This window comes from Aspergillus multicolor (assembly GCF_047715735.1).
Source record: "Aspergillus multicolor strain CBS 133.54 unplaced genomic scaffold BDW74scaffold_6, whole genome shotgun sequence".
Lineage (NCBI taxonomy): Eukaryota > Fungi > Ascomycota > Eurotiomycetes > Eurotiales > Aspergillaceae > Aspergillus > Aspergillus multicolor.
In genome coordinates, this window is record NW_027395957.1 from 1,203,820 (window position 1) to 1,229,066 (window position 25,247).

Consider the following 25,247-nt stretch of genomic DNA (forward strand, 5'->3'; position numbering starts at 1 on the left):
CTGGACCATGCCTTTATTCGCCTGTGATCGGCGTCGTCTGTCAGCAAGCGGGCGGGTGGTTAGACCCCCGCGTCCACTAGTCTTGGTTTCCGGCTGAATCCCCGGATAAATGAGTCTGGGGATGGGAAAACTGCAGACTCTCCAGTGGGGTAAAGCCATAAAAGACCGCAGGGCGCTCGTAGAGTGCATGTGGAGGGAGCTGGGGAAAATCCTAGCGGAGAAGACAAGACCACTGACATTGAAAGTTATCCTTAGCCGAGTAACTATTACCTTTGCCGAGCACGCCGGAGATCTTATTCGGCCATATCATGCATTGGAGTAGAAGAAGTCTACTCTGCACGCTAGCTAGAAACTGTGGGTAGGCAGGGTATAGTGTCGAATTTCCTCAGGAATGAAAGGGAACAAAAAGCTTGTTTTAGGCGTATGCAAAGTGACCCAGAATGCCACTATCCCCGTGTAGAGCCAACAGCCCGCCGGCTATATCGAAGATTATTACCTATCAAACCGGTAAATGACCAATTCGCGGTTTCCGTTCTCACCCAGGAGGTACCGTTCGGTTCCACATATCTTCCCCTTGCCCGTAAGCTCAAAGATATCTGAGTTTCTCAGAGTAATAGCCGAGGACGGTGTCCGGATGCTTAATAGGACTTTCAGATCAAATGGCCAAGTGGCCTGAGAAAGATGGAGACAAAAGCCTACTTGAGCCTTTTCATCCGATGACTCAGAGATGATGGTATACCATGGCTCGTCGCAGACTTCAAGGGTTAATGGACTTGCCTGTAAGCTCCCATTCCCTCTATACGGTGGTAGGACAAGATCAGTGTTTTGTCTCCAGCATGGCCCGTAGCCATTGACGGGGATACTCGTCAATTGAACTTGCGACGTCCATTCCGCGGGCCCAACAAATCGATCCACGGGACCTGTGCATAAGTTCTCATATATCTCTATCGACTGGTTGTCTTCCGTAATGTTCAACCACTGTATGCCTGGAAGGCCTCGTTGCCTGACAGAGTAGAACCCTAGCTCTCTGAAGCCGAAGCGTGACACGATGGAGGGACCCGTATCTTCCACATCGACTCGCAGGCGCCCAGTTGGATCCAACGACGGCCTATACGAGGATGGCCTGGATATGTCCCAAACTGATAACGACTCTATCGGAGCATCATCATCCGCAGTGTACAAGCTGCGGTTGGGCTGCCAGATGTAAATTGCATAATGGGTCTGACTATGGGTTGAATAAAAGCGGTCTCGTTCGCTGAGAGGATGACCAAGAAACATAATCTTCCACTCGTTGCGGAAGGTTATGCTCCAGCCGCTTGATGTCTTGCCCACGTCGAACGATGAAGCAAAGTGGCGATGAACGCCGTCGCTATCGTTCAGCCAATGGAAGGCTTTCGGTTCTGCCCACTCAACCACGAGGACTAGTCGTTGTAACCTAACTCTGCGTATTACCTTGCCTGTGATGATGAATGGCACCATGAACTTCCTGTCGCTCTCGAGGTCCATAAGGACTAAACAGGTATGGTCTGCACTTGGGTAAACCAGCAGTCCATCATCATAGGACCAAAAGGTCTCCGAGAACGGCAGATCCACTCGCTGCATGAGATGACTGGCATGGATATCCCAAGGTTGGACCTGAAACCATTCCCTCTCGCCGGAGATTCCGAATTCATCACACAAATTGAGCCTCTGAATTGACTTGGGCTTTCCACGACCGAGGTGATTATACCTCGAGGCAACTCGATCAAACAGTGAGCGCCATTCGTTGTCCTTTGAGCTTCTCGGCAGACCATGGCTGGAAAGGAGATCTCTGACCTCGCTTGTTTGCGGGAACAACTTCTTCAATAGCGGCATCAGGATTGATGGATCTCCGAAAGTCTCGTTCCACAACCGTGAGACACGCCGACAACGGACGAGATCCCTGGGCCCAAGATGGTCCAAGACCATCCAAAAGAGCTCACTTGGCAACAACGGAAGATCTAGACTTCGGACATCCTGATAGTCTGCCATGGTAACTTCAGATAGTACGTTGATTGCACGTCGAGTGTGTCATGCGCTCATAGCTGCTGGAAAGACGCTTCTGAGTATCCGATGTCTACTTGACCCTTGAAGTAGAGAAAAGTGAAGGGTAGATCAGGGTCCAAAATGTAAGCAGTGGGTATAGAATCAGATGATCTCAAACAATGCGGGGGCGGAAACGGCAGCCGGAGGTGAATGATGCCAAGACCCTCGAGTGTCAGGACACCTTTCACCAACTTCATCCTGCAGCGTTTCGCATATAAATACAGCTCCTGTCCTCGCTGACATGTCTGATTTATGAGCACTGGTCTCTCGCTCCAAATCCTACACCCACCAAAGAAGTAATTGCGCACTAACGCCACCATGCTGCCGCGCTCTGCGCTTCTCCTTGTCGCGTCGCTTCTGGCCGCTCTGCCAGTCAATGCCGACGGGCTCTATACTAAGAAATCCCCCGTTCTCCAGGTCGATCAGAAGAGCTACAACCAGTTGATTGCGAACTCAAACTACACCTCCGTAAGTGATATTCCTCAGTCCCAAATTGCTCGCATCCAGCTAACACCGGGACTAGATTGTCGAGTAAGTCCGCGAACCTCGCATACGCGCTACGAGCCCTACCTAAACAATTTGACCTTTATAGATTCTATGCGCCTTGGTGTGGCCATTGCCAAAATCTGAAACCTGCCTACGAGAAAGCAGCGAAGAACCTGAACGGACTGGCCAAGGTTGCTGCCATTAATTGCGACGACGATGCGAACAAACCGTTTTGCGGCCAGATGGGAGTCCAGGGCTTTCCGACGCTGAAGATTGTGACTCCATCCAAGAAACCCGGAAAACCTAGAGTCGAGGACTACCAAGGCCCTCGGACCGCGAAAGGAATTGTTGATGCGGTGGCGGAGAGAATTCCGAACCATGTGAAGAGATTGACGGACAAGAACCTGGACGAATGGCTTTCTGAGGATGAAGAAGGACCGAAGGCCATCTTGTTCACCGAGAAGGGCACTACGAGCTCCCTAATTCGCGCCCTTGCCATCGACTTTCTGGCTAGCATCAAGATTGCGCAAATTCGCAACAAGGAATCAAACGCCGTGGAGAAGTTTGGTGTTACGGAGTTCCCTAGCTTGGTGTTGCTTCCCGGAAACGGAAAAGAACATATTCTGTTTGACGGCGAACTCAAAAAGGGCCCGATGGTTGAGTTCCTGAGTCAAGTGGCGTCTCCAAACGCCGATCCCACTCCGGCCACCGAAAAAGCAAAAAGCAAGAAGTCGAGCACATCCGAAAAGAAGCCCAAATCAGACGAACCTTCGGACTCCGAGGACTCTACTGCGGAGGCCAAGCCTTCTGCTTCAGCCCAAGCTCCCGCTCTCGCTCCCGCTATTGACATCCTCGAAACACCCGAGACCCTGGAAACCGCCTGTCTCGCGCCAAAGTCTGGTACTTGCGTTCTCGCCCTTCTGCCAGAGTCTGAAGCGGAGCCCACCGGTTCCGCCAAAGAGGCACTCGAAAGTCTAGCGGAGGTTGCACATAAACACACTCGAAAGCAAGCCAAACTTTTCCCGCTGTACGGCATTCCTGCATCCAACACCGCGACCAAGGCTCTTAGGGCTGGACTCGGGTTGCCTGAGGACGCGCAGTCCGTCGAGGTTGTTGCCATGAACGCACGAAGGGGTTGGTGGAGACATTACGACCCCTCGGATAATGCGGACTTTGACCCAGTTCGCGTAGAAGCATGGATTGATGCTATTCGTCTAGGCGAAGGCGCTCGAAACAAGCTGCCAGAGGGCATTGTGGTTAAGGTCGACGAGCCTACAAAGCAAGCTGACCACGATGAACTGTAAATTGTGCAGCCAGTTACAAGTGATGAGTATCTCCGCAACGTAATGTAGCTTAGCTGAAATCAAAATTTGTTCTTCGTCAACGTTGCTACGTAGCTTCTATTTCAACTTTTGGATATACCCAATTAACCTATATACAAAGATATTAAACGAACAGAACACCGTCATGCATTCCAAGAAAAGATTCACAATAAACCCGAGGTAACTAGTAACAGGTAGGTACTGAACCACTACCTCTTCTTCTTCTTTCCCTCGGTCCCTTTCTGAATGATCTTCTGTCGCTTGGACTCGACCTCCTGCTCGTAGATGTCACGCGCAGTCTCGCCCTTCTTGCGCTTACTCTGCTTCGAGGATTTGACGCTGACAGTTGCGGCACCGCCAGCACGGATCTGCTTCTCTGCGTCTTCCCAGCCGGCATCACCATTACTTATCTCGTATCTGAAGGCTGTAAATCAGTTATTGTTCGCTCGCCAGGGGCTTTTCTTTCTGCATTTTGCAGAGTGGTAAAAGGGAAGGAGGGGCTCACTTATCGAGGGGCAACGCGTCAATCAGCGCGCGCTGCTTCTCGCGCATCTCGGCGTTGATTTCCTCGCCGCCTTCGCGGAGCTCATCGTCGATGCTGGTCTCGAGGGGCTTGAAGCGCTCGTCGACGACCTCGTCATGGGCCTCGACTGCTGCTGAGGTCGTGGGAACCTGGTCTGCGGGGAGGGTATCCGCGACGGCTGTCTCCTCGAGAGAGCGGAAGTGTGTGGAAACCTTGCGGACGATCTTCAGGAACATGGCGAGCAGCTGGGACGAGGGGAGGCTCAGTTCCTTCTCGACGTCGTCGAGGGACTTGCGCTGCAGACCGATGGCCAGGAGGATGGACTGCTGCACGCCGGAGAGGCTGACTTTGCCGGCGAGATGGCCGGAGAAGTACCATGTCGCGATGGTGGGGACCATATCTAGGATGACGTGGTAGTCGAGGAGGTTGTTTGCGTAGCTGTCGAGGCGTTTGAGATCGAAGGGGGAGAAGGCTGCGTCGAGGTCGGATTTCTTGAGGAGCGGCGCGGCGAGGGATGGGTCGAGTTTGGCGCCTGCGGTTGCGGACTCGCCGATGCTTAGGGAGACGACGGAGGCGAAGGCGCGGAATTGGTAGGAGAGGAGGGAGATGAAGCGGCGGTGGAAATCGCGCGAGAAGGCACCGAGCCAGCTGGCGTCGTTGGCGCCGGTGGCAAGTGTTCGGAGCATGACGCAGGAGTGTTCGCCGGTGAGGTCGTTGGGTGTTTGGCGGAGGTATACTGGGTGGAAGGAAGCGCGCTTCCAGAATTTGTGAAGAGACGGTGTGAGACCGTAACTGACACCGAGGTAGTCCAGCTCGTCTGGCCGACGCTCTGACAGCTTGCCGAACAGCGGCGGCATGGATCGAATGTCGCGGACTTGAATGTTATCATCGAGGAGGTTGGAGTTTGCGAGCTCTTCATCGGTGACTCGGACCATCTCTTCTTGGGTGTTCATTGCGTTCTCTGACAGGTCGGTGAATTTGCCTTCGAAGAAATCCACCAAGAGCTCCAAAGCACGGGATCCGTATCCCATGCTGAGGTACTCGGGGTTGGTGGCAATGCGGACGACTCGAGCTCCAGAAAGACCGGCGAAGTCTTCATCCTGGAATTGCTGGCTGACAAGCCAAGGGATTAGATCACCGCCAGCGCGTTGACCACGACTCAGGCTGTTGAGGACGCTCTGTCGGCTAATGCGACCTTCCAGGGCGACTTGAATGACGCAAAGAGGCTCTGGCAATTTCGCGGCATCTTCGTCGATTGGTGGAACGAGCACATACAGCTGATGTGCGGGGGCGTCACTCATCAACTGGAGATCATTGGGAGTGTTCTTGTAGTGACTGGCAACGTAGAGAGCCATCATCTGCTGGAGGAACTTCTCAGAGACAGGGTGGAAGGAGAACAGGGTGTCTCGGTTGACTTGGAGCAGCTGGCACTGAGAGGGATGCGGGCAGCCTTGTGTGTTCATCTTCGACTTTGGTAGTGTCGCGTCCAGGCACAAAACTTTGTTCAACCACTTTTCTACGGAGTCACCAGGGGCGTATCTGATGGGTTCGGAGAGAGTAATCTCGCGCAAGGATCGTCCACCCAGTCCCTTATCCGCATTCTTTTCAACCTTTCCAGTTGCTCGTGAAGCAACATCAGTGTCGTCTCCGGCAATCTTGGCGCCACCTCTTGACTGTTCACGGAGCTGTTGAATCAGCTTCAGCGAGAGAGATCTGCCAGTTCCCTCATAACCGTTGATTGTAGAAGCCATGAAGACCAGGTAAGGACCCATCAGCTTTCGGACCAGCGGTAACGGAATGGCCGCAGCTTCATCAATGACCAAGAGCTCTGCCTGCCCTAGCACGTGGGCGTCCTGAGGTTGAATGTACTGAATAGTTTGGCGATGTTGGCGATGGATGTTGACGCGTACGATAGCCTTGTTGAAATCAGGGTTGGTGGACTGGAGGATCGTGTAGTCTGCGTGGTCGGCATAACCGAGAGCGTCGAAACCTTTGAAAATGAACTCAAACAGAGTCTTCAAGTTTTCAGGGCTCGGTGAAGTGATGAAGACGTTGCTGTAGCCGTAGGCAATCGCTGCCGCGATAGCGACACCCAGAGCCGCGGACTTTCCGCGACCTCTGGCAGCAGTTAGCGTAACAGTGCTTCGGAGCGTTTTTTCGGCAATCGCGTCGACGAAGGTGAGCAATGCCTTGGCCTGGTCGACGGTTCGGGCCAGATTGACCAAGGATCCAACGGGCTGGGACTCGGCCAAGTCATCCTTGATCTTCTCCAGTTCCTTCTTCGGCCCCGAGTTGTTTCCATCGGTTTCCTCAGGTGGTGGGAGTGGTTTCACGTTCTTTCCGCCAGAGATGGGGAGGACGTTCATCTCGTCGTCGATGACCAAGCAGGAGTCGCAGCTACCAAGGGATAGGATGAATCGCTCGTTGAATCGTGCAACCACGTCATCATGTGCCTCGGTCCTGTATCTCGAGTGGATGTCCATCGATAGTGTGTAGAGCTGTTTTAAACTGTTCATGCTCTTCAGGAGCATGATCACTGTACCACCACCTTCGACGGTCTCGATAGTCCGAGCTAGAAGGTTCGGGGTAATAGCCTCGAAATCCTGGAGAATACACATGCCGTAGGTATTTCCCAAAATCTTCTCTGTTTCCTTGTAGTACACATAGCGGATCTGGTTGAGTGTGACGAACAGCTCGAAAGGGTCCTCATCGTTCGCTTCGCGGATGCCTCGTTTCACCTCCCTCTTGATCTTTGCCTCCCGTTTTTTTCGGTGACTTGTAAAGCCTAGGAGATCCTTCTTGTACGCCCATAGAACGGACTTGTTCTGTTTCACGTCGAATTGCGATCTGATGTGGTAGAGGTTGACGATGATATCTTTCGCACGGTCACCCACGATGACGAAGAAGTTGCGCTTCTTCTCCTGGATGCCATTCTGAATGAGCGCCGGGATGCGCGAGTCGATCGCTTTCCGAGGCATTTTTCCAAGCGATCAATGGACCTCCCAAGCTTGAAAGATACCGGATGGAAAGTCTCTGCGCCGAAAAAAAGTTGGCGGTGTTTTATTCTGCCAAAAAGTATTTACCGCCTGTATCACCGCCTAATCGCAACCCGCTCATGCTCCGTGTATCACGTGAAAACAGCGGTCTTGTCCTCCGCAGTACTCCAGGGCTTCATGGCTGGATGGACTTGCTCGGAGAATATGAAGGCTTGGCTGGCATGATATGTGGTCTGATGATGGCGCTCTAGCGTCCTGCCTGTGAGACTTTATGCATGAATTCCCAATAAAGGCTTCGAAGTATGTAGCATACATTGCATATGTACCGTAAGCTTGCTGCGAGGATGTTGAACTCCCTGAAAGTTGCACAGTAGTCGTCATCAATCTGAGGCAGCCCCATTATTTCCTTGCTATGTTGCAATGAAGATTTTCCCGGTCTTGCTGTTTAGATAGCATGACCCCACTTGAGAGTGCCTGGTTGCTTATCGGGGCCAACCCAAGCTGCTTGGGGAGCCGTTAGTGGGCAGGCTACCGCTCCCTAGCCGGTGATCCCACTGTCAAGCGCGGGTCTGGATCCATCGTCCATGGTCCTCCCATGTAGTTGACGCAATCACCTTTTGCTCAGGTCCTTCAAAAGAATCTTTTCTTTCCTTAATTATAGACGCCCCTTTCCGGCTTGATATTCTCGATTCCTGATGCTGTCCAACCAATTCATGTCACCCCCGTCAACTTCGTGCAGTCTCCACTGTTATCGGACCCTTGTCGACTCCCCGAATCTAGGCTCCATATCCCCTCACCTGTCCGTCAAATATCACCTACCTACACCCTTGCGCGAGCCGTCGTAAATGGGAGCTTCAGTCGACCATTGGCAGTTAGTATCCCAATAATGGGCTCTGCCCTTTCATGAGCTGCGCCAGTATGATTCGTCTATCTGCGGAAAACGGCCTTCGCGCTTTACTAGGGTTGGTATACACGAGCTTCCCCGCATTGTCTCATGATCTAAATTTCGCAGGGCTTTTCTATTGAGCTGCACGTTGATTACTACCTCATATAACACCACATTTGCTTTTGGTAAGCTATGATCTACGGCGAGGGGGCCAGGTCAAGGTTCAGAACTAACATTGACGTTTCTCCTCTAATAGACCATCCTCTCCACACTGCTGTCCTCACCTGTTTTCTCTCGGCGATTTCTCTCCTGGTTTTGAGTAGATTCGTCCATCAGATACCGAGTGTATCTCTTCCGCCTGATAAATACTCTGCTATACCACTTAACGAAATTGAGCAGCCCAGCGCGGCAGCATTATCGGCTATTGGCATTGAGGACGCTGCAAAGGATCGACGTACTTTGAGATGGTGGTTAAAAATAGGTGCCTTCTCTGGAATCGCCTGTGCGCGGATAGCTCTCTTTCGCTATATCACTGATAATATCGAGTGCGCACCTAGTGGATACACTGTAAGCTGCTCTATGGAATAAGGCATTGTTCGCAGAGATGATAACCATACTTCTTTCTTTTCAGTACCTACTTCCATTATTTGCCGCACTCTATGACTTCTGGCGCATCCAGCGAACTGCAGAAAGCTGGATTCGACCAGACGAGCCGGCGAACAACCTATTTCGCGTACCGGTCGCAATAGTCAACCGCCTTCGCTTCTTCGTTTTGCAAAGTCGCATCCGATATATCGTACCTGCAGCATTTCTAGCAGTAAGCGGCGTGCTAGTCACAACATTCCAGGATGCTCGGCAATCAACCTATATCTGTCCCATAGTATCGGGGAAACACTTGAGGCTGCAAAGTTATAGGATTCTTTGTCTACTTATTGACTGTCTGCTTCTAACTAGCGCAGCCGAACTTTCTGGCGAAGGAGTCCGTCGGGAAGGGAAGAAGAAACAGACACTGTATTCCTGGGGATATTGCCTCTTAGTGAGTAGGCTCGAGCTTATCATCGGCATATCAAGCCTAACGGTCGCCTTCTTGCAGGGGGTGGTTTTATTTTTAACAGGTTGGGTCATTTACTTGACAGCTACTGCTGAAGCTGGTACCTTTGTCACTTCGCATTATCTGAGGAGTGCCTGGGGCCAGGCTGTATTGGTTTCTATTGTGATTGTTTCGGCATCCCAGTTGGTAGGTTTTGGCGGGTGTTATGTGGTGGCAATCAGAGCTGATACAGACAGTTTCCTTTCTATGGTCTAGTCGGGCTTTGTGTCTTGGCCGGCTTCGTCGCAAACTACTTCGACTTGGTTTCGACACTGTTCGATGGCCAAGAACCATTTCCCATGGTCTCTGCATCCCATGCCTTTACCGCACTCTTCTGCTCTTGCCTGGGAGGACTAATGTTACTGCTATCACGGACAGCTTCCGAAGATGAGCCTCAATTCCTACATCGCTTCAATTTCGTTTTACGACTTACTTTCATCATAATGTTTGGGACTGGTTTATTTTGGGTACTAAGCCAGTCAAGTCTAGGGCATACGCATCCGATCGAACTGCTAATACACGAAGCCGCAAAGAGTCATGACATGTGGCTGAAAGCGGCCAAACAAAGTAGTACTTTGGCCGAAGCTGTTCAGCAATATCGTTCGAGATACAATCAGAATCCCCCACCGTCAGTTCCTTCTATACATCATGTGAAGCTCCCTACTAACTATGGTATAGGGGATTTGATAAATGGCACGACTATGCCATAAGCAGGTCTTCGGTTACAATTGACGAGTTCGACGGCATATACACGAACCTTCTTCCGTTTCGCGCTTTAGCACCCCATGAAATTCGCACTATGACCCAGAAGCTAGCCACGAACCCGCTGAATGACATTGGCGCACTGAGTATTCGGAATGGTACGGTTAGGGTGCAAGAAGGCATCAAACCGACGCATGCTTGGATGGTTCAGAGCGCAGGCAAAATGATCGAGAAGTTCTCCGAGCATCTTCCGGATATGGACTTAGCTTTCAATCTGGACGATGAGCCCCGTGTCATAGCTCCTTGGGAAAAGATTGCGGAGCTTCAAAACAGGGCAAAAGCGCAACAGCCACCACCTGATGATGACATTTCGGGCGAATGGACGGCGAATCGTGATGCAACCTGGGCACCCATTGAACCAGCCGACCAAACACCGGAGACCATGTTTATCGACCATTCGTTCCAGAAAATATGGGACGCTTTTGTTGCCCCTGCTTGTCCACCTGGATCAAGAGCCCGAACACAGCGCGTCTGGGACAGACAAGATCTCTGCATTGGATGCATCCGCCCGCATTCAATGGGCCAGTTTCCAACGGACTGGGGGATCACGTCCGATGTCTGCCACCAACCTGATCTCGCCCATATGCATGGCCTCTTTCTATCACCTGCAACATTTCGAATCACTCAGGAACTATTACCTGTCTTCAGCCAGAGTTCGACATCCGTCTTTAGCGACATTCTATTCCCCAGCCCCTGGAACTACGTCGATAAGATCAAATATGGACCTTCTGCTGAGCATCCTGATCCTAGGTACACAGAAAAAGAAAACACCCTCTTCTGGATTGGTAGCACGACGGAAGGCGTAAGTCGCGAAGGTAGATGGAAAGGAATGCCGCGGCAGCGCCTTGCACACTTGGTCAATAACAACACATATAACCACGTCTCAATTCTATTGCCTACTGAGGAACCAAAATCGCATTCATATCAGATCTTCGAGGGTATGGCGCCTACGCAAGTCCTCGGCCTGAACGCTTCCATCAGCGTTACGGACCCCATTGTCCGCTGCCGGAACGACGACTGCACTGACCAGAAGGATGAACTCGGCACTGGCGGCCGGGTCGATTTCCAGGATCATTGGCAGTATCGCTATCTCTTTGACTCGGACGGCGCCGGCTTCAGCGGCCGCTTTCTCCCTTTCCTGCAGAGCCGTAGTCTCCCCTTCAAGACCGGCTTATTCAGACAATGGTTCGACTCGCGTGTCACGCCGTGGCTACATTACGCCCCCATCGATGTCCGCCTACACGGATTATGGAGTACTCTCGCTTACTTTGCTGGCGTCGATGCCACAATCGATGGGCGTAAAGTCGAGATGAAGCGACATGATATCCAAGGCCGATGGATTGCCGAAGAAGGCCGCAAATGGGCAGAGACAGCTTTGCGAAAAGACGACATGGAGATCTACTTCTTCCGCCTTCTTTTAGAATGGGGCCGGTTGACTGATGATCGACGGGACACGTTGGGCTTCAAACTCCCGTCCGAACTCCTGGTCTGATAAGAGTAATGACCTTTCCTCTTCGCTCTTGTATAATTGATTCATACATACTTCGTCTTCTTTGCCTAGTGATATACTACCACCTTTGGCATACCATGTATTTAGACTTGTTGATCTTGACAGCCTTTTTAGCGATAATGCATGCCAAATTCAGTCTTCTAGGTCCCTGAAATTTATCTTTCGAATCTCGTGGGGAGAAATCCCGGGTCGGGGCTGATTTCCGGTTCGGCACAAAAGTTAGAACACGCCTTCCTCTTCCTTTCTCATTTCCTCCTCGATATCTACTGAAGATGATAACTTGTCAGCAACCAACTATTCCATTCTATCAACCAGAATACCTATAATGGATGGAACCAACTCACAATTCCGCCGCATCGGAGCGGGCTTCTGCGGAACAGTATGGGCAGCAGCAGAGCGAGGGTCCGCCTACAAACGCGAAGACGGAGGCCCTGACCGGTTCCTAAAGAACGACAGCAACAGGCATCAACATTTATTCGATTGTATGAGAGAAACCATTGTCCAAGTCCCAATTCATCACGACTTTTATCACCCCGAAAGATGACTGATGGTGCAGCAACCTTAGCCGCTTCCCAGAGGGCTATAAGCCATGCAATATGATCCACGCGCAACGGATACCCGCCGTCAAGGAGAGAATCCGACAGCTTCTCACTGAGAATTTCTGTCCTCTGGAATTAGCCAATGAGATCCTAGCTAGCGATACCAACAGGGACTGCCTGATCCGTCCATATCTAGGCCGCCGCCGTGTCTCACGCCCATCTAGATTCAGGGCCTTTTCCTTGAGGAATTATCCGCTACACATCGATCAAATGGAGGAGCTGGCTATTCCGGAGGAGGACATTTGCGGTTATGCTCGGGCAATGGCGGAGGCTCTTGCGGTGATGCACTGGGTTGGGGAAGTGGATGGCAACGATGTCGAGTTTGTTCTTGCGGCGCCAAATGATGGCCCAGGCAAGGATAAGAAGACGGGGGGGCATATATGGGCTAACGCTCTTGAGGCGCACCAGATGTGGGTGCTGGACTTTGACCTCGTTAGGGATATGCCCATAGATGAGCATGGTGTCAGACAGGCAGTGGCAGCCTTTCTGAAAAAACGACCCCTTCTGTCCAAGGCCGGATGAGCACTCGGAGCTCTGGGCTGCTTTCCGTGAGCAGTACCTGGCGACCAGCAAGAAGTGTCTTTCCGAAATTCAGCACAGGGCTCATGCCTCTCAGAGACAGGGCTTGCCAGAACTTTTCATTCACTTCCTTGAGGCTCAGCCCTGACGACTGTGTCTACGTGATCTGTGTGTCAGGGAATGTCCTTCCGCTGGTGACAGACATGGTCTGGCTAGGGCTATTTATCCAATGGCGTGATGAAAGACAGCGAGTTTATTCTGGAAGGTCCTGCTGCTGGTAAACATGTTCTGGCCAGGGCTATTCATTCACACCTGAGGAGAAAGAGTGACAGCTTCACGACCCGTGGGGGCATACCCCTGATTGTTCAACGCCTATTGGCTCCGAAGTGCAGCATCATCTCACTTTACCAGGCTTATCCCTGGCCCTGGTCCAGAATTCACAATGCCATTCACACCAAAAGAACGAAGCACACTAGAGCTTAGCGAGACTGCTGGGCTACAGAACTCCTCGGAATAGGTTATATAAATCGCATCCCACCTGCCAAAAAAACTTCCTAATCAACCCACCAGCCACAAGCCTCTCATCCTTCAAGCTTACTACCTTTCAAGTCCTTCGTCTCTCAAGCTCTCGGTTTCAATCTTGATCCAAGTTTTGGCCTGGTGTACACCATGCGCTGGAATATTGTCACTCTTATCTTGGGTCTCTTTGCCATTCTGGCATTGGGTGTATGTGTTCTCTCAAACTAATCCTCCATCTCGCCATGCCGATGCTAAAATAACTTCTCCTTTAGGCCCCGCCACTACTTCTCTGGATGTTACCTCTCTGGATGTCACCTCTTTGGATGTTCAGACCACTAAGCCTTCCGGCGTGCCCGTGTCCAATGCCTACTGGAAGGTGCAGGTCAAGCCCGGCACCCCTATCATCGTTCTCAACGGAACCGTCCAGTCTGTTTACGCCCAGCTCCTGAAGTTGAACCCCAATTACGACGCGGATTGGAACAACACTGATGTCCCTTTTGATCTTGACGAAGAGGATGATTATGAGGATGATGAAGATGACGAGGATGATGACGAAGAGGATACCACCGAACCCGACCACGATGTCTTTCCGATGAAAAGCATACTGTTAAATGCATGGGACCCTCTGGCGCCGCCCGGACTAGGCGTATCAAGGAAGGCATCAACTATATCCACAAGGTCAAGGGTCAGCCTTGCGCGCCTCAGACAGAATGTTCTCGTGTTAGCTGCTCCTACAAGGCGGCCATTACTTGGTGCAACTGGGTAATTAAATCCAAACCTTCAACTTGTTATCCATCCCAACATATAAACTGACATGTCTACCTATCTAGGGAAAGGGTGAGCGCTGCTAACCTAGTTACGAGAACATCGCCCAGGGCGCTAGTGTGCTTGTACGTGAATGTGCTGGATATCGTGGTATGGATGAAAGGTTGGTTCATGGCAACCTTCACCACCCTGATACCTGGGACGTCATTGTTGAGGAGGACGGCAACCACTGCTAGACCTCTTGACACATCTGTTTGTTATCTGACAGCCTCTGTGCATGTCTTTTGATGACATTTCAACTATTATGTCTCGTCTTTTCTAATGTCTTTTATTTGTTATGTGCGCTAATTTCCTGTTCAACAATTGTGAGATCACCTCTTGAGTTCTTTGAATCTGCAAGGATGTCTATGCACCTTGTATCAGGATAGCCACACTAAAATCAAATCAAAACTTGTCATTGTTCAACTTCTTTCTGCGTATTTGACGATTTCTCCGCCTTGCTTCCAGTAAGCCCTACTAAGACTCAGGCTTTGGGACTTATAGCGTAGTATGCTTCGCCGGCCAATGGGAGTGCGTAATGTAGCCCAAGGCTCATAAGTCTCAGATACTTGTCTTGTGGGGGGATCGAGCAGAATTCAGTTATTCAGAAGAGCTTTATTATTCCTGTGAACACATTAATCTTTTCTTAACACTGTTTCAGAAATGATAAACAGTCCTCGAAAATGAGGAAGGCACGTCTTGGTCCTGGGCTTTGCTTTGTGGACTTGGAAGGAAAGGGAGAACTGACCGGAAGTTCCTTCCACCCGTCAAACTTGGAACATGAATGATAAGAATCAATAAGATGCACCCATTTTATTTCCTCGGATAGACTTCCTTATACACACAGTGGCGGCTATACTGCGTATGCCATCTCAGCAGTCTGCCAAGGCTTGAGCGGGTGCTGAGTCCCCGCCGTAGCCCTAGGTGGCTCAGGGTGCATGAAAAGCATTCAATGCCTCCAAGCAAGTCTACGTTGTAAGCCGGTCCGGAAAGCTTTGAAGACTACTACATAGAGTCTTTGACTTTGATTCTAAATGTTACTGCGTAAATTGTTCGGCTGTAAAAATAAACAAGAGCTCGTAATCGTCTACCAACGTCAGAATATATACAATCTCTAAGTAACTGCAAGCCATAAGACATATATGTATCGATCTAGCCGCGCACAACCTCAAGCGGACCGAGTCTATAGAAAGTATATACAAGAAGAAATCCCACATCAAATGGACAGACTAGGCTCCCTCCGTGCCCTCATGGACTTCCTTGGAAATCCATTTGCGGTCCGGTCACGGCTCTCATCGCGCTTCGCATTCGCCGAATCCTGATAGACCTTCAGCGAGTTAATATCCCAATAAGCCTCCGAGAATGCCCCCGGGTTATTCGAGACGTAGTCCGTGCAGCTGCCCAAGGAAGAGCAAGTCGAGCTCCCCCAGACATTACCCGCCCAGTCGCCGCAGAACGTGATATCGAAGATGATCTGCATATCCGTAAAGTGGCTCTCGATATCACAACTTCCTGCGAATCGAGCAGCAGGGGTTCCCCACGAGCTCGGGTTGGGATTTCCGGCCGAGATATCAGAGGGGATTGACGAGCGCGGGAAGAACCAGATCGAGATATGGTCAGAAGTCCATTCTGTGGCGTAGACGCCGCCGGAGGCAGAGTTGAAACCGGCGCCGTAGGACCTTGTGTCTTGTGACTGGATGCCGCAGCCGGCGTTGTTGGATTGGCCGGCAGCATTGACGAAGCAGTTTGAGGTGAGTAGAGTTCCCGTGAAGCCGGAGTTGTTGATCGTGCAGCCGTCGCTAGTGTGTAGGGTCATATGGTTTGTGGTTTCGACGTTAACGTTCTCGATCACGTCGATTTCGCCGCCGTTGGGCCAGTTGGGGCCTAGGATCCAGCTGTACTTTGTTAGTATATTGTTCATTGTTATTAGGGAAGGTTGGGTTGACGATGAGCGGGGACGTACAAGGCTGGCCAGGTACCACATCCCGTAGGCATGTGAGCGAGGTCTATAATGAAGAGACCGTGGTGGTAGCTCTTCGTACTCGACAGACGCACGCTTTGGCGGCCGGAGGGCTGGACGTTGGTGTGGTCGACGCCCATGTAGACGGAAGACCCAGTGGAGATCAGGCCTGCTCCCTGCGCAGTACCTCGATCAACGTACTGGACATGGCCGTTGGTCGGATCAGCAGCCGTAAAGAAACTAAACTTGTCGAAGAACACGTCTGGGGCGTAGTCGTCCTGCAGGACATAGGCAGCACTAGCAAGCTCAGCTGCTAGGCCCGCGATTGGGAGTAGTATAGACGCAAGGTGCATCTTCAAAGATAATAAAAGGAAGGGTATATACACTTGGAAGTAGAGCCCAAGCTAATAGAAAGTAGCAGAGCAACGCAACCTTAGAAAGGAACGTGGAGTAAAGTAAAAGGAGTGACAGAACAAGCCTTGCTCTTCAAAACTGCTCACAGAAAAGACCGTGTTCGAAACGGATTTCTCCCGAGAATATATACGACAACGCACACCCTCCTCATCGCCCCCGTTGGGTCGCTTTGAGAGGAAAGCGGCATAGACAAAACTATAGAGGTATCATCGGCCATAAACTGCATGCACCGGACCCGGTCTTGGGACTAGACCCCAGCCGGCCCCAGAAAAACGTTAATCGCTGGCATACTGAGCGAATTTGCGAGGAATGTGAAAGTAGACGTCGGGTTGGTCGAGGGCCAGATTGCAAGCATGTCAAGGGGCCGACAAGACGGGAACAGAGACCTAAACCTAGCAGCAGAGGGCTATTTTTCTTCGATGGAAGCGCTCCCGGCGCAGAGGATGTGATAAGCACAGATTCAGGTACCGATATGAAGGTATACGGCTGCTTCCAATAGGATGTCTTGTTCTTGACAAAGGAAGACGGGACAAGGCGCCCCCAGGATCGAGTCTAAGCTGCCTGAACTGGGTCGTCAGTACGGAGGAAGGCACGTTTCAGGTCAAGGCGCAGTACAAAGCGCGTCGCACTCACGGGCATCACATTAGCGCTTCTTCATCCCCGTAGTTCCTTCCGACGACGAGACTGACTCGAGATTCCTGAAGGAATCATGCTGCAGGGGTGTCCTCGACTCCGGCACGGGTCGACATGTAACGTGGGGAAAAGCAGGTGATTCGAGCATGCGCAAGCCGCGCAGTGTGACTGGGAAAAGAAAACGATTCAGCGATGATTGGCGATGCAGGAGATGAGAAGGAGTTGCAGGAAGAAGTCAAGCTTTAACGCGATCACGACGGGAGGCGGCCGCAGTGCCTGATTGGGTCTGCTGATCGCCCTCGCCGGTCGTGACTATTCCCTTTCCTCTGCTCTCTCCCGACGCCGGTGTTTCTAGTCGTAGTCTATTCAGCCAAACGATAATCTGTTCAACTCATCAGATGGTCTGCAATAGACACCTTCGTATCTTGGCGCTTCGGGGTAGGGCTCGGAGATGAGAGCCTTGGTTTCCGTGATCAACGTGAGAAAAGCCTCTCGGTCACACCGACATCAAATAACGCCTATATAAACTATAATAATGTAACATAAAACCGCAGATCGCTTATGCTCATTCGCTATGTACAGGACAAACAGGACAGACCAACTTCTCCCACTCCCCGTCATGCTGCCGCTGCCGCGTCGGCCGTGACTGCCCGATATCCACTAAACACTGGCGATGGTAGAGGTGTCGACATGAGAACACCACAACCGGCCCTTGGGTCACGTCAGCCTCCTCCTCATGATGTTTGATTGCCGCTTCTTCACTCGTGTCCCCGTCCATGTGCCTGTCATGGTCGTGAAAAGACGCATCAGTCGGGGATACTGCAGCTTTGCCTTTCCCTCTGGCAGTCGCAGGGTCGACCCGTTCTTCCAGCTGTCGAGCGAGGCGGTGCTGTTTTAGATCGCATTGGCGTCGTTCCCATGCATGCCAATGTTGGGGGCCGACTCCAGGGCCCCAGATGCGCTGCCGGCAGATTTCGCAGATTTGGCCACGGGGCCGCCATCCCCTCTGCCGTAGGCGCGTCACCTCATCGACATGCACGAACAGATCGCGGTCCAGCATCCCGTTGGCCAGAGATAACAGGGACTTTTCGTAAGTGTAGGCGGAAAACACCGACGCAAGGACGGCTCGCAGTTCAAAAAGTGATGGAGACCAGCTCGCTGCCCTGGTTAGGAAGGCACGAAGGATACGGAAAAATGCAACATCGTTACGTTCGCCCTTCGCCGGACTTGAACCGCTAGTTCGGACCGTGCTCGAAAGGAGGATAGTGAAGACCTGTTGCACCAGGGAGCGAAAGGACGACACCAGCTGAGAAGCGTTCGTGCCGAATGAAGGGGCAGGCTCCGACTCTGCCGTCTCTACCTGGTTCGCAAGCCCGCCTTGAATTTGTGCAAACACGCTACTTACAATGCGCACGATTCCCTCGAGCAGGTCGAGCCATAGCTCCTCGTCGAAAGAGAGAGGTTGCTGTAAGGCGTTCTTGCCCCCACCATTACGCTCGATACGCGAATTCTTGGCCGTCTTGCTCTGGCCTTGACAAAGCCACGTCCCGACCTTCGCGTACTTGTTGAGGGATTCCATAAGGTCTTCAATCGCTTCGGTGGTGGTGGCCGAATCGGGCGCCTCCTGCACACTCTGTAGAATACCCACCAAACCTGACTCCAGCGTCTTAAGATGCGCAATTAGACGGTCCATTGCGGTCCTCACTTGCCCTTGTCTGGCCAGGAGGATCACAGCAGCATCCACCACTCCACTTTCCTCCATTGACGGGAGTAGTTCGTCGAGTCTAATGTCGCCTTCTCGGAGTGTATCCACGAAGTTGGCCACCTGGGTAGGATCATGCCTACAAAGTAGCTGGATATAACGCTCAATCATCCAATTGTCATTAGGACGAGACTGATGATTATCGATCGTAGGCTGCATCCTCTGCTCGACAATGACACTTAGGTATTGATACTGTCCATAACTGTCGGCCTGTAGCGCCTTGATGAACGTCCCATGCGTCTCTGGCGCATAATCACGCATCGTCTGCGCCGCCATGCGAACGTCTATAGCCGCAATGTCATGAGAGCGGGTTGCAATCACACCAACCACAGCCTGTCTTTGCTTCTTCCCCAAATTAGACCCAGGGCGTAGGCAGTCCTGAAGACAAGTAAATATCCGTTCTCGCTCACTCGGATCTTCCAGGTATGTGAGTATCAGTTCCGGAAATTGCTTCTCAGCCCGATAAGTGGATTTGAGAATCCTGTAGAAATGTGCCTCCCGAAAGAGCGGGATCATCTGCTGAACATCTGGCGGGTGGTAGATAGACAACAGGTACTCGGCACTCAACTCGCAGTCTTCCGCCATATATTCAGTAGGGTAGCGACATAACCGCTCAAGGACTTGATGAAGGGTACTGCCAGCCAGCAGAATATACTGTGGATATTTAGGAAGATTTCGAGCGATGAACATGTCCAGGTAGATAGAGTCAGAGTTGTCAAAAGAGGCCGACGTCATGGTTTGTAGGAGAATGGTAATCAGATATTGTCGATTGACAGAAACCCCTTGGTGAGGTGCCTCATCTGGATCCTGCTCATTGAGGAAGCTGTCCTCAAATGCTTCATTCAGCATGCTCATGAAGCTAGACGTGTCGAATTTCAGTAGCATTTCAAGTGGGGATGAGGGTCCGCGAGTCCCAGAGAACAAATAATCGTACAAAGCCGCCTTTGCTCGCAAGGCGTCGGCATCGTCCATGTCGCTTCCTGTCGGATATGAACGCGATGTCAGAACAAAGGAGAGGTATGGGAAAATTTTCATCGCGTTCGTGTAGTTCTGCAGCTCGTGGACAGCATTGCCGTTGGTCAAAGCTTGTTGAGAAGGGATCAGTTTAATCAGTTCCTCCAACGGTCCAACGTAATCCCCTAAGCATCGATTCCATACGTATATAAAGGCGTCATAAAGGTTGTGCTGCTTGCACAATGTGGTTACCTGGTCGATATCCATCGTACTAGTGTCAAGCAGACAGATGATCTCTTCCAGTTGGCTGGCAGTATGAGTGACCACGAAATGGTTGATTAGAGCCTTGACGGCAGTCGGGGGTAAAGACAAGACCGTCCCTTCAACAATAGATGGTTCCAGCGCATCAAGGAAGACCCCTTCAAACCCATGCTCTTCGTACCAGGTAAAGACCTCATCCCAGAGGAAGTCCTCGTCAGCCATACACACACAGGCCGAGATAGAGACCTCAGCTAGCTCCTGCATCTGTTGGCGCTCAAGTCGGTCATTAGGGGCTTCCTCGTTCCGGCCAAAAGCGTATTTGAGGGAAGCAGAGATCATCTCAAGGAGTTTCTCTCGCACAATGGGCTGTCTGAGAGAGTCTTCGTCAGGGAGGCCGACAGTCAGCTTCTCCGAGTTCCCACTGTAATAGGCAGTTGCTTGACGGATAGCTCCGATAAAATCACCAGCTTCCATAATAGCGAGCAGCCGGTCTGCCCAGTTTGACAGACTCCCAATCAACAACTCATTATAGCCAAGCATGAACAATCGTCCCTTGTAGGATCGGAAACTCATATAAAAGGCATCGGCCACAACTCCATGCATGGATGTATCCTCTTCATTAAACTGCTCAATGAGTGAATGAAGCTGAGCTGAGAACAGATCCACATGATAGATATGCCTGTTCAATAAATCAACGGCATTAGTTACGCGCATCGTATGGTCCTCCAGGATGAGCAGCTGCTGCGTAATCGTAAGGACCGCAAGCACTGATCGGCTCAACCATTGTACGGCCACAATAGCTTCATCCGCTCGCCATCTACATCGGGGCCGGAACTCCAAGCTGGGAGGGCGGTCTTTTGACGATGAATCATCAGCTTCCACCTCCAAGACATCCATTACCGTCAGTACGTTTGACCAACAATACACGAGTTTCGTCTTGGATGTTTGCGATTCCTTCCCCTTTAGTCGAATTGCGGGAAACCAGGCAAGAGCGCCAGTCATTGCGCCATGCGCAGCAACCTCTTTCGGGCGCGGTGATTTATGCTGAGTCTGTGCTACTGGCGTTGTAGAGACGATAACCAGCAAATACGGAGTAAGCAAGGCCACCAGACCAAGAGAATCCGTTGCCTGTTCGACATTACCAAGGGGAAGAGGCGAGAAGGCGAGTACAGAACTCGGCTTTCGTGGCTTGGTATTTTCCTGCGACGGTTGTGGGTAGCGACCTAATATTCGTGTTGTCTTCACCGTACGGCCCATAGCGCCCATACCGCGCGTCGCTAAATGAGAGAAGGCCATTCCCCGCTTGTCCGCAGAGACAAGCGCTGTGCGTCTAGTGCCTATAAATCCTAGGTGTATTACCGGTGTCCCGGAAATATGGCCATCAGAAGTCCGGGTCTCAACTTGATTTGCAGGTATTGGCTGGATGGCAAGGAAAGGCCGCGCCGGCCTTGATATCTCCCAGGTAAATATATCCCCTGATACATGACCCGCAGCAACAGTCGAATGATCGGCCGAAAACGCTAGAGATTGGATTGCGCCGCATTCTACAGCTGAGGAGACAATCAAGTCAGTACTCTGTCCCATAACACCCGGCCAAATCAAAGAGCTGCTATACCTTTCGTTCCATGCCCAATGACAGCCCTCAAGTTTTGCTGATAATCAAACACCAAGATAATGCCTCTTGAAGTACCAACGACGATAGACGTAGAGACGACCATACACGTAGGAGAGCCAAAATTACGCTTGCCAACTTCGGAGAATGCTTGGCCGGTTATTTTTCTCAACTTCGTCCAGCGCACAACGTCCCAAGGGTCCTGGTGTCCATCCTGGTCGGAATCAACGGTAGCCGGAGACAACCGGCTTGTGAGCGACGACTTTCGCGAGCGGACTTGGCTAAGAAACGGCGACGACGGCCGGAGGCTGTTGAGTGACGAAACAGACAACCTTGACTGGAATCGGAGGTCAAAGGGACGATGCGCCGGACTGGGGCTGGGACTAGGGAGAGGAGAAGAGCCTCGAAGTGCCAGCGCACTGTTACTCGGCGACGACTGGATTGATCCCTTAAGTCAAACAATACAGTTAGCAAATGCCAAACGAGGAAAACCTGTCACAACCCACCCGCAAAGACGGCGTATCATCCGGATTGGAAGCGATATCGTCAACACCATCGGACGAGCCCAAGCCTATCTGCGCAGGACGCGGCGACTGTAGCGGTGACGGCGAGTCGGCTTCTATCCCCGGAACATGATTCTGCGCAGCGAGATTGGGTATATCCTCCTCCACATAAGCAATTGATCCATTCTTCAATTCCTCCGACGGTATCTCGTTCTCCATAACGTCAGTGCCGTTGGTTGCCGCGACCGGAAGCTGCTGCAGTTCGTCCTCGTCCTGGTCGTGGTCCTGACCCAGGTTGAGGTCGTCCTCTCGGGCCCAGTCATCGCGGCCCTCAATCGTGGAGCTCATCAGCGATGTGTTCGAATGTTCATTTCTTCACATGCGCGCGAAGCAAGGCGGAAGATGGGATGCGCGGGCGGCGGATGCGTACTGCGTTTCCTGCGTTCGGAGCTCGAAAGGTACGGTACGGCAGAGTGCGGACGGACGGGGTTCAAGGCCGAGAGGTTGGTGGGTGAAGTCGCCTGGAAGGCGATGTCTAGCGGTGGAAGAAGGTACTAACGACGGATGAAAAAGGTGCCCCGACGCCCGAGAGCAATGATCGCATCCAATCGAGAAAGGAGCACGAGCCCGCGGAGTGATTGGGGATCGTCACGGTGAGGGCGGAGGGAGTTGGAGCCTGGGAGGCTGTGCGGCCGCCGGGGAGCTTTCCGTGGTTTGTCCGCCAGGAGAGGGCGGAACCACGGCTCACTCTTAAGCATTCCTGTTGGTCTGCTAACTACAAAATCATTCAGTAATTCGAAGTAAGACACGATTACAGATTGTTTGTATTAATGAGAAGCACCCTCTAGAAATGATTGTTTAAAGTGCTTATCTGAATACCTTGAAGGCGCCTGGTAGACATACACTACCAGTGCTAAGATTGCGAAAGCTACTCAGCACACTTCCTGCAACGCCATGATGTCGTTTCCATTCGATTACCTTAATGGAAATGTAGAACAAGGATAGAAGCGCCAATTAGAACAAGACGTAAAGTCTATAAGGGAAACCGACACCCAGCCAAGCAAATAGGCGGTCCAGAACAAAACAACAAGATATTGGTAGGGTATGTATATATGCAAGCTATGTCAAAAATAAGCCAACGTGGAACAATTGAGTGCAATGCCAGAAGGTATGGTGTATAGTCATGTATAAGGGGGTGCTAGATATTCCATCAAGCAGCGGGCTGGGCAGGAACTGGAGTGGTCGTGGCGGCATCATTCTCGGCCACTTTCTCCGAGATTGGCTGCACTTCCTCAGCAGGTAGCTGCTGTTCTAGTTCTTTCTTTTCAGGCTGGGCCGAGGTGCCGTTCGCCTGCACAAGCTTAGACTCGGGCACCGGGATCGTGGTCTCTCTGCTCTTTCCGTTCTCTTTGCCGAGAATCTCGATTCTATCGCTCTTGAAGAGCACCGGGCCTTTGATGAAACCTGGCTTGGTTTGGCTTTCCGCGGGCGCGGTTTCGAGAGCGCCAATAATCTCGCGAGCGGGCTCGTCAAGGTAGGGCATGTCCCCCCATTGCCATTCGAGCTCACCGCCATATTGCTTAGGGATGCTGGAGACCTCCATGAAGGAGCTGAGGGTAGGAAGGACTTCTGAGGCGGAGAGGATAAAGATTTTGGAAGTGGTGACAGGATCGAACCAACGCTTGATCCAGCCCCAAACAGTCGGGAAGAAGGCGGGAGCACCAATGATCTACTACAGTTAGCACCTCAGATATGAAGTCCGACAACGGAGACTCACAAAAATGCGGTCCAAGGTCTCAGGGTAGTGGGCCGTTGCAAGGACACTGGCGTCCTGCATGTGTCCCTTAAGGTTCCAAAACTGCTTCAATCCAACACCGCTAACATCCACAATGTTCGTCGACGACACAATGGGAGTCTCCGGGTTAGGGCGGGAGAGTTTTGAGCAAAGCGGCATGACGAAGTTGAGGAGGTTCTCGTATAGCGCGAACAGGCGCAGAAGACGTTGAGGAACAGCCGAGGACTTGTGAGTTTCCGCCGTCGCCTCCGGATCGGTCATAGTAGCATTGTATGTGGCCATGTTCTTGCTGTTCAGGTGCTTGATCTCAAACACGTAAACCGGAATACCGCGGCGGTCTCGACGACCAGTCCATTGCGGATACTATATCCATAAGGTTAAGGCCAGGTTCAAGCCCAAAAAGATAAACTAGATCAGCCAACTCACCATCCTTCGAGCTGCCTCGTAGGAATCAACATCGATGTTTTCGTACAGCGCCTCAATGGCATTTTCCTTGCGCCAGTCTTCTGTATCCTTAAACTGGCCCCAAGCACCACTCACGTCAAATTTGCGCGCGCGCAGAAATCGCCTAGGGACATCGCGTTAGCCATGATCCATCCGAGAAATGCAGGACGAGAGATTCTGAGGCAAGCATACAGCATCGTCGCGTCATCATGGCTCGGCTTCTCCCCCTCACTCCCAGGCTTATAATACCCCTCCTTCTCACAAAAAGCCTTGAACTCCGTCAACTTCCCCTCCTGCTCCTCGGTAAGGTGGTTCAGATGGCCCGCGAGCCAGGCATCGCTCGCAGCCTGAGATGCCGATGCAACGGGATCGTTCTTGGGATCGGCAGCGGTGGTGGCGGGATCGCTCTCCGCTTGGCTGTGGTTTGACTTGGTTCTCCAGAGCGGCATGATGTCGTTATTACACGGAAGCTAGAAGGATCTGGAGCGGAAAGGCAAGGGCGACGGTTGCAAGAAGAAAAAAGTTGAGAGGGAGCGGCGTTGGGCCGTGGTTGGTCCGGCGTAAGCACAGCTGAGCTATAGTTTATTTCGGAGGCCCCGGAGGTCTCGAGATCAGCAAACGGGCTGAATCGCGACACGTATCGTCAGAGACTTGTCGATTATAGCAGTGAGCGTTGGAGAGGCAAACGAGCGACGTGAGGGGCGAAAAAGTCAACCTTGAAACGAGAAGATCGAAATGCCCAGCGGATGGAAGGAGTTCGGCAAATCGATCAAGCCCCGATGTAGGAATCTACATAAACTCCCCAAGACCCTTGCTGAGTCAGCTCAAT

General features: G+C 51.8%; 9 protein-coding genes across 9 annotated transcripts; 4 read left to right on the forward strand and 5 right to left on the reverse strand.

The window, feature by feature from the left end:
* Positions 1–340: 340 nt before the first annotated feature.
* Positions 341–2,132, reverse strand: BDW74DRAFT_125834 (F-box protein). Its single transcript, XM_073722166.1, has one exon. It carries the CDS (start codon positions 2,008–2,010, stop codon positions 493–495), a length of 1,518 nt encoding a protein of 505 aa, XP_073586274.1. The 5' UTR covers positions 2,011–2,132; the 3' UTR covers positions 341–492.
* Positions 2,133–2,219: 87 nt separating this feature from the next.
* BDW74DRAFT_149415 (putative disulfide isomerase) lies at positions 2,220–3,934 on the forward strand. Its single transcript, XM_073723893.1, has 3 exons — positions 2,220–2,532; positions 2,588–2,595; positions 2,657–3,934. Exons 1-3 carry the CDS (start codon positions 2,383–2,385, stop codon positions 3,852–3,854), a joined length of 1,356 nt encoding a protein of 451 aa, XP_073586275.1. The 5' UTR covers positions 2,220–2,382; the 3' UTR covers positions 3,855–3,934.
* Positions 3,903–7,409, reverse strand: BDW74DRAFT_149416 (ribosome biosynthesis protein KRE33). The gene is made up of 2 exons (XM_073723894.1): positions 4,378–7,409; positions 3,903–4,289 (listed from the first exon to the last, which is right to left on the reverse strand). The coding sequence occupies exons 1-2, from the start codon at positions 7,371–7,373 to the stop codon at positions 4,082–4,084; spliced, it is 3,204 nt and encodes a 1,067-aa protein (XP_073586276.1). The 5' UTR covers positions 7,374–7,409; the 3' UTR covers positions 3,903–4,081.
* Positions 7,410–8,077: 668 nt separating this feature from the next.
* On the forward strand, positions 8,078–11,773 carry BDW74DRAFT_149417 (putative capsular associated protein). Its single transcript, XM_073723895.1, has 7 exons — positions 8,078–8,353; positions 8,404–8,462; positions 8,534–8,844; positions 8,909–9,313; positions 9,371–9,514; positions 9,565–9,995; positions 10,046–11,773. The coding sequence occupies exons 1-7, from the start codon at positions 8,295–8,297 to the stop codon at positions 11,619–11,621; spliced, it is 2,985 nt and encodes a 994-aa protein (XP_073586277.1). The 5' UTR covers positions 8,078–8,294; the 3' UTR covers positions 11,622–11,773.
* A 462-nt stretch (positions 11,774–12,235) lies between these two features.
* Positions 12,236–12,760, forward strand: BDW74DRAFT_176306 (uncharacterized protein; the record flags this gene model as incomplete). Its single annotated transcript, XM_073728565.1, has 1 exon — positions 12,236–12,760. One exon carries the CDS (start codon positions 12,236–12,238, stop codon positions 12,758–12,760), a length of 525 nt encoding a protein of 174 aa, XP_073586278.1.
* A 666-nt stretch (positions 12,761–13,426) lies between these two features.
* Positions 13,427–14,277, forward strand: BDW74DRAFT_176307 (uncharacterized protein; the record flags this gene model as incomplete). Its single annotated transcript, XM_073728566.1, has 3 exons — positions 13,427–13,481; positions 13,549–13,961; positions 14,140–14,277. The coding sequence occupies 3 exons, from the start codon at positions 13,427–13,429 to the stop codon at positions 14,275–14,277; spliced, it is 606 nt and encodes a 201-aa protein (XP_073586279.1).
* Positions 14,278–15,157: 880 nt separating this feature from the next.
* BDW74DRAFT_125872 (glycoside hydrolase family 16 protein) lies at positions 15,158–16,718 on the reverse strand. The gene is made up of 2 exons (XM_073722167.1): positions 16,044–16,718; positions 15,158–15,975 (listed from the first exon to the last, which is right to left on the reverse strand). The coding sequence occupies exons 1-2, from the start codon at positions 16,391–16,393 to the stop codon at positions 15,297–15,299; spliced, it is 1,029 nt and encodes a 342-aa protein (XP_073586280.1). The 5' UTR covers positions 16,394–16,718; the 3' UTR covers positions 15,158–15,296.
* Positions 16,719–17,568: 850 nt separating this feature from the next.
* On the reverse strand, positions 17,569–22,723 carry BDW74DRAFT_149420 (CORVET complex membrane-binding subunit VPS8). Its single transcript, XM_073723896.1, has 3 exons — positions 22,183–22,723; positions 21,680–22,124; positions 17,569–21,614 (listed from the first exon to the last, which is right to left on the reverse strand). Exons 1-3 carry the CDS (start codon positions 22,525–22,527, stop codon positions 17,653–17,655), a joined length of 4,752 nt encoding a protein of 1,583 aa, XP_073586281.1. The 5' UTR covers positions 22,528–22,723; the 3' UTR covers positions 17,569–17,652.
* Positions 22,724–22,985: 262 nt separating this feature from the next.
* BDW74DRAFT_149421 (SEC14 family lipid-binding protein) lies at positions 22,986–25,171 on the reverse strand. Its single transcript, XM_073723897.1, has 4 exons — positions 24,611–25,171; positions 24,401–24,542; positions 23,957–24,337; positions 22,986–23,908 (listed from the first exon to the last, which is right to left on the reverse strand). The coding sequence occupies exons 1-4, from the start codon at positions 24,865–24,867 to the stop codon at positions 23,390–23,392; spliced, it is 1,299 nt and encodes a 432-aa protein (XP_073586282.1). The 5' UTR covers positions 24,868–25,171; the 3' UTR covers positions 22,986–23,389.
* Positions 25,172–25,247: the final 76 nt, after the last annotated feature.

What these genes read in the sequence shown, in the direction of transcription:
- BDW74DRAFT_125872 (XM_073722167.1), bottom strand. Translation starts at nt 16,393, where the DNA reads ATGCACCTTGCGTCTATACTACTCCCAATCGCGGGCCTAGCAGCTGAG. An exon ending in TGTGGTACCTGGCCAGCCTT is followed by an intron (nt 15,976 to 16,043) that starts GTACGTCCCCGC and finishes AACAAAGTACAG; the next exon opens with CTGGATCCTAGGCCCCAACT.
- BDW74DRAFT_149417 (XM_073723895.1), top strand. Translation starts at nt 8,295, where the DNA reads ATGAGCTGCGCCAGTATGATTCGTCTATCTGCGGAAAACGGCCTTCGC. An exon ending in CCTGGGGATATTGCCTCTTA is followed by an intron (nt 9,314 to 9,370) that starts GTGAGTAGGCTC and finishes GCCTTCTTGCAG; the next exon opens with GGGGTGGTTTTATTTTTAAC. An exon ending in TTGTTTCGGCATCCCAGTTG is followed by an intron (nt 9,515 to 9,564) that starts GTAGGTTTTGGC and finishes TGATACAGACAG; the next exon opens with TTTCCTTTCTATGGTCTAGT.
- BDW74DRAFT_149420 (XM_073723896.1), bottom strand. Translation starts at nt 22,527, where the DNA reads ATGAGCTCCACGATTGAGGGCCGCGATGACTGGGCCCGAGAGGACGAC. An exon ending in ATGATACGCCGTCTTTGCGG is followed by an intron (nt 22,125 to 22,182) that starts GTGGGTTGTGAC and finishes GTTTGACTTAAG; the next exon opens with GGATCAATCCAGTCGTCGCC. An exon ending in CATTGGGCATGGAACGAAAG is followed by an intron (nt 21,615 to 21,679) that starts GTATAGCAGCTC and finishes TTGTCTCCTCAG; the next exon opens with CTGTAGAATGCGGCGCAATC.
- BDW74DRAFT_149421 (XM_073723897.1), bottom strand. Translation starts at nt 24,867, where the DNA reads ATGCCGCTCTGGAGAACCAAGTCAAACCACAGCCAAGCGGAGAGCGAT. An exon ending in ACGAGGCAGCTCGAAGGATG is followed by an intron (nt 24,338 to 24,400) that starts GTGAGTTGGCTG and finishes TTATGGATATAG; the next exon opens with TATCCGCAATGGACTGGTCG. An exon ending in AGACCTTGGACCGCATTTTT is followed by an intron (nt 23,909 to 23,956) that starts GTGAGTCTCCGT and finishes TAACTGTAGTAG; the next exon opens with ATCATTGGTGCTCCCGCCTT.
- BDW74DRAFT_149416 (XM_073723894.1), bottom strand. Translation starts at nt 7,373, where the DNA reads ATGCCTCGGAAAGCGATCGACTCGCGCATCCCGGCGCTCATTCAGAAT. An exon ending in GACGCGTTGCCCCTCGATAA is followed by an intron (nt 4,290 to 4,377) that starts GTGAGCCCCTCC and finishes TACAGCCTTCAG; the next exon opens with ATACGAGATAAGTAATGGTG.
- BDW74DRAFT_125834 (XM_073722166.1), bottom strand. Translation starts at nt 2,010, where the DNA reads ATGGCAGACTATCAGGATGTCCGAAGTCTAGATCTTCCGTTGTTGCCA.
- BDW74DRAFT_149415 (XM_073723893.1), top strand. Translation starts at nt 2,383, where the DNA reads ATGCTGCCGCGCTCTGCGCTTCTCCTTGTCGCGTCGCTTCTGGCCGCT.